Raw genomic sequence first — 15,365 nt, 5'->3', positions numbered from 1 at the left:
CAATTATCCAACAACGTGCAGATTAAAATTGGTAAACAGGGATTTTTCTTTAAACTGCCCATTAGGAACTGCATGTGAATCACACAGGATCGCGCTGTGTGTAACTGTGCAATCCACATGCAGTTTGGTGCAGGGTGATTTTAGCCCATTCATTTTGAATGCAATGTGCATGCCCTTGTAGCGTCTTGGGTTCATTCAGTGCAGAAAAGAATGCAGGTCACTGCACACAGTGTGAAGCCGTAAAGGCAAACTATCTGAGTAGCTATGTTAAGGTGCCAGCTTTATGTCTATTGCACTGGTCCATTCATCTTCACCTACTGAGTCACTAATCTGAAACAAATCATGCAGTCAGATATGTATCAATACATGAAATCTGCATGCTTGTTCATGCTCAGTGACTAAGTAGTGAAGGGAGGATATGCATGACCACTTAGGAGCTAGAAATCTTAAAAAACATATCAGCAAGGCCTGACAATCCCCTCTCCAAAATATCTAGATTATGATTTATCAGTCGAGCCAATATCTTGCTTTTTTTGGTGCATTCATTATCCAGAACAACTGGGACCCCTCATACTGGATGGGACACAAGGGTGGGGCTTGGAACTCTCATTGATGGAACTCCAATGACATGCCATAGAAATGAAACCTGGCCATACATGGTTTGAATTTCAGCCATTTACTAATGAACTACCCAATTAGTGGGTGGCCCTGTTGCTCCCCTCCCACCCAACATCTTGTGACTTAAAATTCAAAGGAGCCAGGTAGAAAATGGTCAGCAGAACAGCAGCCGCATCCAATCAGATGTGCCCATTGTTCAGGTACTCTGACAACAAAGGGCAACGCAGGAGATTCATCCATCCACACACGCGTGATGGGGGTATCTTTTATATTTTTTCTAAAATCGAAGTGTATGGCCAGGTTTATTTGCGTAGCAGGCCTTAAAAACAAACAGGCATTGATAGATTTTTTTATACCTTTTTACTTCATTTAACGCTATATAGCTATTAATATAGTGTAAATAGTAGTTTTTTGTTTTGTTTTTTTATTTAAAAGCGGTTGTGAACCACAGACATTAAATCTGAACAAAGCAGATTGAAACAATCTGAAACAACTAGAGCACTAGGTTTATATATGTCTGCTGCTTTGTTGCTTTGCTATCAGCTTTTTCCTGACACACAAAAAAAATGGTGACAGGGGAGGGATCTCCAGCTGACTGACAGCCTCAGGGCTCTCGGAGATCTTCTCACTGAGCCGTGCAGAGTATAACTTCAGCTCTCCGCTCCCTTTTTTTCTGATAGCTCAGACAAGTTTATATATTCTGGACCTTGAGTGGATGCAGAGAAGAGAAGACTGCAGATAAACATACACAACTTATGCAAGAGGATTTGTTTCATCTCTGTGTATCATCGGAGGCTAGTCACTTCACTGGGTGTATGTAGGGGTTTACAACCACTTTCCTTTAAAGTCATGCAATAAAATGTAAACCTTGCATACATAGGTTTGTGGAAATCAGATGAAAAACAGTTTCCAATTAAGCGTATTTTCAGTTTCATTCATAAAAATACATCTCACATGATTTTTTGATGCATAGATTGTAATGTAGCGATAAAAAGTTTACTAGAGAACAGGTGTTGACCTTGGCTACTATGTTGCATTTGTTTTGAAAAGAATGTCAGATGCTCACAGGAAGCAAGTACGCGGGAACAGAGGGGACCATTGGGAACAAGTCCAACCTTCACTACCCTCCCATCTCCAGTCAGGAACCAGCGCCAAGATTGTTGGCGATCTCAAACTGTGATAAGCTACACTTGCCTGTTGCTAAGAAACGGTGCATAGCCAAGAGAAGCTGTGGTGATATTTTAACCTTCATTTCGTTATCGGTTTGCTTAAAAGCAGAGAAATCTTGCTTCCTCTCTCGGTGTGTGATTTTCTTTTTCGTCCTGTTATCAGCTAATAGAGTTAAAGGAGAGAGGGGGAAAGAAAAAGCAACATCGTTAAGTGTAGTCTTCAAATCTACAGCCGTTATTACATAATCACAAGTTAAATTGACATCTTGTTTAAGCATAGTTACATAGTTAGTAAGGTTGAATAAAGACACCAGTCCATCCAGTTTAACCTGAGTGAGTGTCTACAATTGTCCCTATCCCTGTACATTACACACTCACATCGGTTCCTACCCTCAAGGAGCCCACAATCCAAGGTCCCCATTCATATATTAGGGCCAATTTTGGACAGAAGCCAATTAACCTGCCTGCATGTCTTTGGAGTGCATAGAACACATGATGAGATCATTGGACAACTGATAACCTGTTTTAATTTTTGCATGCTAGATTCCAGATTGAAAATGAAGACGCTACTAAAGTATGAAAATGATTGTGATGTCATGTGTTGTAGTGTATTTGGATTGCATTTTTGGGCGAAAACCATACTGTTTAAACTAAAATCGTACGATCTGCAATCGTATAGGAAACGTTTTGTTTGTCCCTTCAGAAAATTTCAGACGAAAGCTGTGTACTAACCAATTAGTATATTGTACGATCGATTTGAATGCGGTATTTGTACAATTTTCTGATTGCATGTACAGGCCCTAAATCTTTATAGGTCTTATTCAGTAAAAAGGACTACAATGATGTTTTTAGGGGAGTAGCATATAGAATCAGAGGGTGATGATAAATGGGAAATACTCGGAATGGTCAGGGGTGGGTAGTGGGGTCCCCCAGGGTTCTGTGCTGGGACTAATCCTGTTTAATTTGTTTATAAACGACCTGAAGGATGAAGTAAACAGTTCAATCTCTGTATTTGTGGACGATACCAAGCCAAGCAGGGCAATAACTTCTCCAAAGGATGTGGAAACCTTGCAAAAAGATATGAAATGAATGGAGTGGCAACTACATGGCAAATGAGGTTCAATGCAGAAAAATGTAAAATAATGCATTTGGGTGGCAAAAATATGAATGCAATCTATACCCTGGGGGAGAACCTCTGGGGGAATCTAGGATGGAAAAGGACCTGTGGGTCCTAGTAGATAATAGGCTCAGCAATGGCATGCAATGCTAAGCTGCTGCTAACAAAGCAAACAGAATACTGACATGCGTTAAAAAGGGGATCAACTCCAGAGATAAAATGATAATTCTCTCACTCTACAAGACTCTGGTCCGGCCTCACCTAGAGTATGCTGTCCAGTTCTGGGCACCGGTCCTCAGGAAGGATGTACTGGAAATGGAGCGAGTACAAAGAAGGGCAACAAAGCTAATAAAGGGTCTGGAGGATATTAGTTATGAGGAAAGGTTGCGAGCACTGAACTTATTCTCTCTGGAGAAAAGACGCTTGAGAGGGGATATGATTTCAATATACAAATACTGTACTGGTGCCCCCACAATAGTGATAAAACTTTTTTGCGTAAAGGAGTTTAACAAGACATGTGACCACTCATTAAAATTGGAAAAAAAGAGGTTTAACCTTAAACTACGCAGATGGGTTCTTTACTGTAAGAGCAGCAAGGATGTGGAATTCCCTTCCACAGGCGGTGGTCTCAGCAGGGAGCATCGATAGTTTTAAATAACTATTAGATAAGCACCTGAACGACCACAACTTACAGGGATATACAATGTAAGTAATACTGACATATAATCAGGGCTCGAGTCCTGCGGGAACACATGGGCACGGCATTCCCGTACTATTTCCACACCGGAAACGCCGTTCCCATTAGCCGCCTAAGGCTATGCAGCCTGTAGTCCGCCACTCCTCAGCCGCCCGAGTGACTGGTTGCTAGGCTAGGGCCGCTCCGCGTCTAGCAACTGGTCACATGACGTCGGCCGTACACGTGGGCACGCACTGGCAGGAGTCAGTGGGCAGTGCGCATACGGCCTCCGGTGCAGCCAGCGACAGACACACACTGCTTGGATCCGGACTGTCTCCCTCCCCTCTACCCAGTGCCAAACAGTCCTGGCCTCCTGGGGCCACAGCCGCTGCACTGCTTCCAGTTTACTTCTCTCCCGAGAAGGGAAGAGGATACCAGGTTAGTCACTAGCGTGTTATTAAGTTGCACTCTGCAATACCCTGCCAATACTCTGCAATACATACCCTGCCAGTACTCTGCAATACCCTGACAATACTCTGCAATACATACCCTGCTAGTACTCTGCAATACATACCCTGCCAGTACTTTGCAATACATACCATGCCAGTACTCTGCAATACCCACCCTGTCAGTACTCTGCAATACCCACCCTGTCAGTACTCTGCAATACCCACCCTGTCAGTACTCTGCAATACCCACCCTGTCAGTACTCTGCAATACCCACCCTGACAATACTCTGCAATACCCTGACAATATTCTGCAATACATACCCTGCCAGTACTCTGCAATACATACCCTGCCAGTACTCTGCAATACATACCCTGCCAGTACTCTGCAATACATACCCTGCCAGTACTCTGCAATACATACCCTGCCAGTACTCTGCAATACCCACCCTGTCAGTACTCTGTAATACCCTGACAATACTCTGCAATACATACCCTGCCAGTACTCTGCAATACATACCCTGCCAGTACTCTGCAATACATACCCTGCCAGTACTCTGCAATACCCACCCTGTCAGTACTCTGCAATACCCACCCTGTCAGTACTCTGCAATACCCTGACAATACTCTGCAATACATACCCTGCCAGTACTCTGCAATACATACCCTGCCAGTACTCTGCTATACATACCCTGCCAGTACTCTGCTATACATACCCTGCCAGTACTCTGCTATACATACCCTGCCAGTACTCTGCTATACATACCCTGCCAGTACTCTGCAATACCCACCCTGTCAGTACTCTGCAATACCCTGACAATACTCTGCAATACATACCCTGCCAGTACTCTGCAATACATACCCTGCCAATCCTCTGCAATACCCTGCCAATCCTCTGCAATACCCACCCTGCCAATCCCCTGCAATACCCTGCCAATCCCCTGCAATACCCTGCCAATCCTCTGCAATACCCTGCTAATCCTCTGCAATACCCACCCTGCCAATCCTCTGCAATACCCTGCCAATCCTCTGCAATCCCCTGCCAATCCTCTGCAATCCCCTGCCAATCCTCTGCAATCCCCTGCCAATCCTCTGCAATCCCCTGCCAATACTCACTCTGCCAATACATACCCTGCCAATACTCTGCAGTACTCACCCTGCCAATACTCTGCAGTACTCACCCTGCCAGTACTCTGCAGTACTCACCCTGCCAGTACTCTGCAGTACTCACCCTGCCAGTACTCTGCAGTACTCACCCTGCCAGTACTCTGCAGTACTCACCCTGCCAGTACTCTGCAGTACTCACCCTGCCAGTACTCTGCAGTACTCACCCTGCCAGTACTCTGCAGTACTCACCCTGCCAGTACTCTGCAGTTCTCACCCTGCCAGTACTCTGCAATACATACCCTGCCAGTACTCTGCAATACATACCCTGCCAGTACTCTGCAATACATACCCTGCCAGTACTCTGCAATACCCTGTCAATACTCTGCAATACACACCCTGCCAGTACTCTGCAATACCCTGTCAATACATACCCTGCCAGTACTCTGCAATACCCTGCCAGTACTCTGCAATACCCTGCCAATACTCTGCAATTCCCTGCCAATACTGTGCAATACATACCCTGCCAGTACTTTGCAATACCCTGCCAATACTCTGCAATACCCTGCCAATACTCTGCAGTACTCACTCTGCAATACTTACCCTGCCAATACTCTGCAATACTTGCCCTGCCAATACTCTGCAGTACTCACCCTGCCAATACTCTGCAGTACTCACCCTGCCAATACTCTGCAGTACTCACCCTGCCAATACTCTGCAGTACTCACCCTGCCAATACTCTGCAGTACTCACCCTGCCAATACTCTGCAGTACTCACCCTGCCAATACTCTGCAGTACTCACCCTGCCAATACTCTGCAGTACTCACCCTGCCAATACTCTGCAGTACTCACCCTGCCAATACTCTGCAGTACTCACCCTGCCAATACTCTGCAGTACTCACCCTGCCAATACTCTGCAGTACTCACCCTGCCAATACTCTGCAGTACTCACCCTGCCAATACTCTGCAGTACTCACCCTGCCAATACTCTGCAGTACCCACCCTGCCAATACTCTGCAGTACCCACCCTGCCAATACTCTGCAGTACCCACCCTGCCAATACTCTGCAGTACCCACCCTGCCAATACTCTGCAGTACCCACCCTGCCAATACTCTGCAGTACCCACCCTGCCAATACGCTGCAGTACTCACCCTGCCAATACGCTGCAGTACTCTCCCTGCCAATACGCTGCAGTACTCACCCTGCCAATACGCTGCAGTACTCACCCTGCAAATACGCTGCAGTACTCACCCTGCCAATACTCTGCAGTACTCACCCTGCCAATACTCTGCAGTACTCACCCTGCCAATTCTCTGCAGTACTCACCCTGCCAATTCTCTGCAGTACTCACCCTGCCAATACTCTGCAATACATACCCTGCCAATACTCTGCAATACTTACTCTGCCAATACTCTGCAATAATTACTCTGCCAATACTCTGCAATACCCAGCAATGCCCTGCCAATAATCTGGAATACCCAGCAATAATCTGCAATACCCTGCCAATACTTATCTTGCCAATATTCTGCAATACCCTGCCAATACTTACCCTGCCAATACTTACTCTGCCAATACCCAGCCATACCCTTCCATGCTCAGCCAATATTACATTGGGGGAGATGCAGGGCTCAAGTCCTGTGGGAACTCACAGGAACGGAGTTCCTGTACTTTTTCCACAACAGGAACTCAGTTCCCATTAGCAGCAATGTCCTGCAAGACTTTGAAGTATGCGAGCTGTATGGCAGGTGCTACACCAGCAGCCGCCGACACAGCTTGCAATAGTAAGTGCCGCACACCTGACCATTCAGGCATTGCCAGTAGGGGGCCCCATGACAGATTCCGCTTCGATCTACCTGCCAATCACAGCTAGCTGACTGGTAGATCAGGTCCCTGCTGCTAAGAGATTGTATTTAGTCAGACCTCTCGTGATGTGCTCCTCCCCGCCGGCCCCTCCTGATTTTCTGTCTCCTCATCCTCCCCCCCCCCATCATGCATACTTGCTCTTTGTGTCCCGCTGAATCTCCCCCTCCTCTATCTTCAGTGCCATATGATTAGAGAACCCAGAGGAGGAGCACAGCTATTCTGCTCATAGGACATGCAGGGAGAGAGGTGAGCTGAGGGAGGAACATCAGGTGGTAAGCTGAGCACAATACCTGGCAAAGTTTAATGCCAGGAGGAAAGTTTATGTGGAAATAGCTTTGGTTGGAATAGCAGCGAGTGTGTGTTGGAGCCCTGCAGAGATTGCAGCCCCCCAAGCTAACATACATCTCCTAAGCAGGAACACATCACTATCTCCCCAAGCATTCTGTCCAGATAATGTGCAGTTAATTTATGACCTTTCCATTTAACCCTGTGTTATCCAAACTCTGTTCAATAAAAAGTTTAAACTCGCCCCATAAACACTCTATATACAAAATAAAATTCCCCACTAAAGATCAGAACACGATGCTCACATTTGCATGGAAGTACAATTGAATGAATGCTGATTATTAGTATTTATGTTTATTGAGAATAGTTTTTTTTATGTACTAACAGATATGCTTCATACACACAATACGAAAATTGGATGAAAAATACCACTTTTGAAGCGTTTGTGCATATGAGCGTATCATTTTTTATTTATTTTTTGGTGGGGGGGGAGTGGATCTTGGGTGGGAGTTCCTACACTTTTTTCCCCAGGACTTGACCCCTGCATATAATCACACAAATAGGTTAGACTTGAGGCTGGGTTCACACTGCTGCGGGGGGAGATCCGGATGTGATTCGCACAGCAAATCACATCCGATCTCCGTAGCACTGCGAGTTCAGCCATACAGATAGTATGGCTGAACTCGCAGCTGTCCCGCAGCAAACTCGCACAGGACCCTTTTTTGGGTCCGCAACGGAATCGGATCGCATGGGGGTTCACACCATGCGATCCGATTCCTGTGCGAGTCGGCAGATCGCACTGCGATATGCCGACGGATCTGGGGGTGTCATTAACATAACATTGACACCCCCAGCCGTCCGCATAGGGCAGTGTGAACTGCCGGCGGGAGGTGAGCGATGCGGGAAAACGCCGCGGATTCGCGGCGTTCCCGCATCGCAATAGTGTGAACCTAGCCTGATGGACTTGTGTCTTTTTTTTCAACCTCGCCTACTATGCAACTATGTAACAACCACCATTTTTTATCAACTTTTCTTGTACTCTCCCTCTTAGCATTGACAAATTTGACAATATAAGTAAATATCACACCAATGAAAAAGAAAAATAGATTAGTAATGGACGGTCAAAATTGGCAGCCTTTGAGCCTTACCTTACGTTGTGGATCTTGCCACCCGTAACGTTTTTTTAGTGTGATATTTCTCTCTATTATTGTCATTGCGAATGCGGAGAGAGAGAGCAGTTGATAAAAAGTAGTAACTGTTATAATCCAGTAAATCCGCACATTAATGGCATTATTGTAGACTGTGCACTTTTTCTTTGAATTTATCTGAGAATTAGAACTGTTAAAATAATAAACTTACAGTAAACTTATTCTTACTGTAGAAATAAACATTACCCTCAAGTATCGGTTTATTATGCTGTGCCTGTGCCAGTCTGGTAGTAACAGTGCCTGTGCAGTGTGCTGCTGTCTGTATGTGCGGTACTTAGCCGTGTACATGTACAGCTATGGCAAAAATGACACCAATATTAATTTTGACAATGTCTGCCAGTGCTGCTTCAGTGTTTGTAGATCTTTTTGTGTCAGATGTCAGATTGGGGAGCTATACCTTCAATTTGCAGATTAAGTCAGTTTAAAGCAACCTGTCAAGTAAAAAAAGGTTTTGTTTGTTTCGTATTAAATGTTCCTCTGTTTAACCTATTATTAACCCTTTATTTATGCTAATCAACTTTAGTCTCTCTCTCCATTTAATTATTATTTCCTTGCTGATTTTTTTTGTTCACTTTTATTTTATAAATTATTAAGAATTAAAATCTTTTTTTGTTTGCTTTGTTCATTAATATTTTTACATCCGTAACACAAATTTACATGTTCGACTTTGAAAAAAGCAGAAAATTGCTGGCAGCTGAAGTGTAAACAAAACAGCTGCGATAGGTATCGGTAATTGATATTGGCGAGTACTAAAATATATATATATATATATATATATATATATATATAAATAAAATAAAGTATCGGTACCCGTAGTCCTAAAAAAAAAAAAATAGCATCCATGCACCCTAACTTAACCACTTCCCGACCAGCGCACGACGATGTACGTCGACAGAATGGCACGGGCAGGCATATTGGCGTACATGTACGTCCAATATTCGTTGCCGCCGTGCCATCGGGAGCGCGCCGCCGGCGGCGCGCTCCCGCGCTGGTCGGGACCCCCGTGAGTCCGGTCGCGGGACCCGCGGACTCGATCGCTGCGGGCATCCCCACGATCGTCTCACGGAGCTGCCGAATGGAGGAAATGCTCTAAAAACAACATTTTTCCATTCTGCCTAGCAACTAGTGACGCTGATCTCTGCTCCATGTGATTGGAGCAGAGATCAGTGTACACTAAATGAAAGCCCAACCCCCCCACAGTTAGTAACACACCCCTAGGAACACTTAACCCCTACACTGCCACCCACTGGTTAACCCTTTCACTGCCAGTGTCATTTACACAGGAATCACTGCATTTATATAGCAGTGATTACTGTATAAATGACAATGGTCCCAAAAATGTGTCAAAAATGTCCGATGGGTCCCCCACAATGTCGCAGTCACAATAAAAATCGCAGATCGCCGCCATTACTAGTAAAAAAAATAATAATAAAAAATTATTAATAAAAATGCTATAAAACTATCCCTATTTTGTAAACGCTATAACTTTTGCGCAAACCAATCAATAATCGCTTATTGCGATTTTTTTTACCAAAAATATGTAGAAGAATACGTATCGGCCTAAACTGAGGGAAAAAAATGTTTTTTTATATATTTTGGGGGATATTTATTATTACAAAAAGTAAAAAATAATGCGTTTTTTTCAAAATTATCGCTCTATTTTTGTTTATAGCGCAAAAAATAAAAACCGCAGGGGTGATCAAATACCACCAAAAGAAAGCTCTATTTGTGGGAAAAAAAGGACGTTAATTTTGTTTGGGAGCCACGTCGCACGACTGCGCAATTGTCAGTTAAAGCAACGCAGTGCCGAATCGCAAAAAGTGGTCTGGTCTTTGACCAGCAAATTGGTCCTGTCTGAAAGTGGTTAAAGGTATGGTGATGTGAACCACCATGGTTGTGTGAACCCCCACTAAATTAATTCTGGAAAATGTGGTGTTACAATGGCCATGCTGAACAGGCTGTGAAATGTTTACCATCATCTAGTGCTGTTTATAGAGTGATAGGGGAGGCAGTATGTGTAATAAGAAGATTTAGGGTAATGCATGCCTTTTAGGGGGAAAATAGACTACTCGTCTGTCTGCTGGGTACAGTAACCATTTACTAAATTCATATAGAGGATTGCAAACCCCTAAGAGCCAAGATAACAGAAACCAATGTGCAACAAAAAGAGAAACCCAACTATACTACATGACAGCCTAAAGTCAGGCATAGGTGGTTTGAATCTTGGCTAGTTCAAACCATCTATGAGTAGGCAGTTGTACTGAACTTGATCCATCAATCGACTTGCGTACAACTAGCATGCTGGATTTTTGCAGTCAATGGTAATGGGGGAATCAAGCGATTTCCTGACAGTAAAAGAAAATGGCATCATCTATGGACTGCCTAAGATTGTTGCACTCAGTGTTAGTCCATCACAGAATATTCAGGGTAACACATTCAGAAACACAATTACTGCTTAATCAAACACGTTAAAGAAAACTCGAATTAGATATTCTATTTGTTAAGAATTTCTTGCGGCTTATGTATGAATCTGTGCCCCCTGGTTATAACTAGAAAGCTGGATTCATGTATATTACAAAATGGATCCATTGCACCGTCACTAGCGTGAAAACATAAAAATTTTACTTACAGGTACAGTACTTACAGGTCAATTGTATTTGTCCCTAAGGAATAAAAATCCTCATAAAAAAAATCTCCTAGATATGTCATCACATTCAGGTTTAGCCTGGATGCAAAAGCATAGCCTTTCATAAAAATAATCATCCAAGAAATACCAAGAGCAGAGATTGCAATGTCAGCATCACAGACACTGCTGTCAGGTTCATTAAGTGCCGGTTCACACAGGGGCAACTCGACTTACAGCATGACTATGCAAGACGATCTGCATGAGACTTCAGCTTAGAAGTCGATGCAAGTCACCCTGAAGTTGTCCCAAAGTAGTACAGCAACCTTTTTTCTAAGTTGGAGCAACTTGAGTTGCTCCTGTTAGAACGGTTCCATAGTACAGAATGGAGCGTGACTTGTCAGGCGGCTAGGTTGCCTGATAAGTCGCCCCTGTGTGAACCGGCACTTAAGCAGAGTACACTCACCCAGAGTTACAGACACACAATATACTTCCTCAGGATACCTCAGCATTAAATATATTGCACCAAGAGTTATGGGTAAACAATATGCCATAAAAGGACTTGGGGGCACACAATTAACCTCACCAGGAGCTTATGAAAATAAATATACCTTACCATGAGTTATGGGCACACAGTATACCAGGAGACAGGGGAACACAATATACTTTACCAGAAGTTGTGAGGTATATTGTACATGCCTAAGGAGTAAGGGACACAGAATATACACTATATTGTCAAACGTATTGTGGCATCGGCAGGAGGGGTTCCCTCATCAACACTATCTGTCCGTGCTTGCATGAAAGAATTTTGATCTGTATATGGCTCATGTTCTGTCAAATTAGCCAACTTCTCAGAAACTCCAACTATGTTACTTCCGGTTTATTTAAACCATCAGTAATTGGAGATTTTGACAAATTGCTGTTTGGACACAACACCGGTAAACGAATACAGTCCGGTACAGGAAGATTTAGATGATTTAGATGTTTTGACAGCACAGCAGCTAATGTGGACAAAGCTGTCACCGCCGTGGAGGCCGCCATTTTGTTGGCTAGTATCGGGAACAGAGTAACAATCTCCACTCATAATATCGCGCACCGGACTGAATTCGGTTGCTGGTGTTGTTTCCAAACTATAAATCTCCAATTAGTGATGGTTTAAAGAAACCGGAAGTTAAGTTGTTGGAGTTTGACAAGTTGGTTATTTTGACAGATCACCTGCCGAACACTACATCCCATACTAAAAAGTGTTGTTGCCATATATGTTCCAATTGAAGATTTGCAATCAGTTCCTGTCCCTCTGACTCCAAGAAAGGGAGCAAAAAGAAACCTCTCCAATAAAAGTCAGACAGTAATGACAACCTTACAGAGATTTAAATCCTTCTTTTTTTTTAAAGTTCTAGCTGCAGCTGGGTTTGATAGAAAAAAAATGTAACCCTCTAATAATGGATGCACTCTATATCCCAATGAAAATAGCATAGCTATAATATTCGTTTCTTTCATTTTCTTTTATCACAAATTGTTTAAAACTTAATACTATTCCCATCAATATTCACCATATCCACAGTTCCTGCTGCTGCTAATACCTGAAGCTTGCGGAGGTCATGTGACTTTCTCCCATGCAACAATGCAGGGTGTTTAGCTGTCAATCGCTGGTGTTCTGTCAAAATAGCCAATTCATCGAGCTCTTCAATCACGTCACTTCCGTTTACTCTAAAGCATCAGCAATTGGAGATGTATATGACTTGCTCTTTTTAAACACAACAAGTGTACACTCCGGTACACATTACTATGAGTGGACATTGTTAGTCCGCCTGATACAAACCAACAACATGGCCAACTTTTTCCTCCTTAGCCATTCTGTCATATCATGTACAAGAGTGTATACGGTTGCTGATGTTGTGTCAAAACAGCAACTCGTCTAAATCTCCATTTACTGATGATTTAGAGTAACCGGAAGTGACGTGATTGGAGCACTCGATGAATTGTCTGTTTTGACAGAACACCAGGCTCCAGAAGTGATCTCTGGCTATGTGTTTACTCGGTTTACCTTTTTATTATTATTTTTAACAAACAGGTGTGATTTAACTGTACTTTTGTCTTAGTCTGAGTCATGGTTTCTGACAATATCTCTATGAAAACACAAAGTCTGATTTGTAAAAATCATCTTCCATTAGTGCGATTCATGTTTCCAGCTGTGTCCTATTGGGGAGATATACCTTCACTTCCTGTCCCATAACCACAACAGGAAGTGAGTGGAAATCCCTGCAAATTAAGGAAATGCCTTGGTGATGTAACTATCCAAGTATGGCAAGGCCCATATTTGGGAAATGGCTTGTCACTGTGTGGGAGAGGGCTGATGGGGAACTGAGAGTTAGAACTTAGCGACTATGGATCCACCAACTGCAGTGTTCTTTTAATTAAAATTAAAGCAGGCCTGATGAGGGACTAGTCTTTCAGTTCCCCATCAGAATCCGCCAACCACAGTACAACCAACACTTCTTGGCCATTTTGCTTGTCAGTGTGATGGGTCCATTGGCCAGGGAGGAAAGGAGGGTAGAAGCGCACTGGGTGGGTGTCTAGTGTGGACACTTGGACCTCAGTGCAGACACAGACAGATTCATGTACCTGCCACATTCTAAAGCAGTGGTTCTCAACCTTACTAGTGCCGTGACCCCTTGATAACATTTCCCAAGTTGTGGGGACACCTAACAGTAAAATTATTTTTATAGCGTGGGTTGTTAGCTCCCAAGGCAAGTCAAGTAATTTGCACCCCTAACCCACAGACATTTAACGCTCCCTGAGTCCCTTCCACTCGTACAGTATTAAAACCACTTATGATACATTTTAGGATGTACCACTCTTTGTTCTCCTTTCTTTCCCATTTATCTCTCTCTATCCTAATTTCTTGTTTTTTTCCCCATCCCTCTCTCTGGCCGCCTTTATTGTTCTTTCTCTCCCTTTTTCTTTTCTCCGCCCTCTTTTTTCCCTCTCCCTTCCCAGTATTCTCTATTTTTATTCCTTCTCTCTATTTTATTCCTTCCCACCCTACTCCCGGGTGGGGGGAATGGGATGAGTGGCAGTACAGAACTGTAGTGGGGACTTTTAATGGCCACTATATTTACAGGTAGTGTTACTCACTATGTCTCCGTTTTTGTGGTGTCTCGTAGCAGTGACATCTATGCTAAAATCAGGTTATAGGGACTCCTCCAGCCCCTTCCACTTCACATTTCTCACCAGTCAGCTGACCTCTAGTCTCTGCCCCCAGCCATGCCGTGAACTGAATGGGCAGCTGCAAAGAGGCTGAGTTGGTGGCCGCGAACAGCACAGCTGGGTGGCCGTAAAAAGGCTGCGAGAGCGGGGCAGGCTTCAGGAACAGCCCAGGATTTGGTGACCCCTGGCAAATCATCATTTGACTTCCGAGAGGGTCCCGACCCACAGGTTGAGAACCACTGTTCTAAAGACTATGACAACCTATATGAATTCCCAGATTATATCAAGGCACAACAGCACATTACAAACTGTTGACCCTAACAATTTACACAATATACAGAGGGTTTTGTTTGCACGCATTTACAAATATATGCATAAGCTGCAGTGCCCACGCCAAGGGACCTCTGTATATACTGTGGTCCTTATTCTAAATGTCCATGGTAGGAGCACATATAAGAATGGATACATTAAGGGCAGCATGCCTGGAGGGAGCCCACCTCTCCTTAAAGGCACAGGGATGCACGTAAAGCCCAGAAAAAAGCACAATGGTAGCTAAGACGTCCAGTGTATCCCTTCACCCAAATCAACCAACTGTACAAAAAAGTGGCAACCACCCCAACCTATAACTGGCCTTGGAAGCAAGGTGCACATGGAACAGTAATGCACATCACGAACAAACAAGATTTCCCAGCACACTTCAAAGCCAGTTTGGGTGCATGGAAGCACTGGATGCCTTTGCTGCCATAGTGCTTTTGCTGGGCGTGTCACGTTCATCCCTGTGCCTTTGTGTCTGGTGGAAATCCAATTTCTCTCCAGCAGGACTGGAGCACTGGTCAGTATAGAAGGGAAAATAGATGGGGAAAAATATCTTCAAATTCTTGAGGAAAATCTGCAGGCCTCTGCCAGAAAGTTGTCAATGGGAAGGTTTACCTTCTAACATGACAATGACCCAAAGCACACAGCAAAAATGACCACACAGTGGTTGAAGAGAAAGGTGAATGTACTTGCGTGGCATAGTCAGAGCCCAGACTTAAACCCCAATGA

The 15,365-nt window shown here is 43.9% G+C and overlaps 1 protein-coding gene across 3 annotated transcripts in view; it reads right to left on the bottom strand.

The window, feature by feature from the left end:
- Positions 1 to 15,365, bottom strand: part of CNNM2 (cyclin and CBS domain divalent metal cation transport mediator 2) — a 200,575-nt gene that overhangs the window by 41,192 nt on the left and 144,018 nt on the right. For all 3 annotated transcript variants that reach the window (XM_077455286.1, XM_077455285.1, XM_077455284.1), the window contains one exon: positions 1,813 to 1,950. In XM_077455286.1, coding sequence (XP_077311412.1) covers positions 1,813 to 1,950 — 138 coding nt within the window. The remainder of the gene's footprint in view (positions 1 to 1,812; positions 1,951 to 15,365) is intronic.

This window comes from Lithobates pipiens, unplaced genomic scaffold (genome assembly GCF_037356315.1).
Source record: "Lithobates pipiens isolate NorthernLeopardFrog02 unplaced genomic scaffold, aLitPip1_a1.2 Scaffold_25, whole genome shotgun sequence".
NCBI classification, from domain to species: Eukaryota; Metazoa; Chordata; class Amphibia; order Anura; family Ranidae; genus Lithobates; species Lithobates pipiens.
The sequence above is the reverse complement of the archived record's forward strand: the minus strand, read 5'-3'. Positions and strand labels throughout refer to the sequence as shown.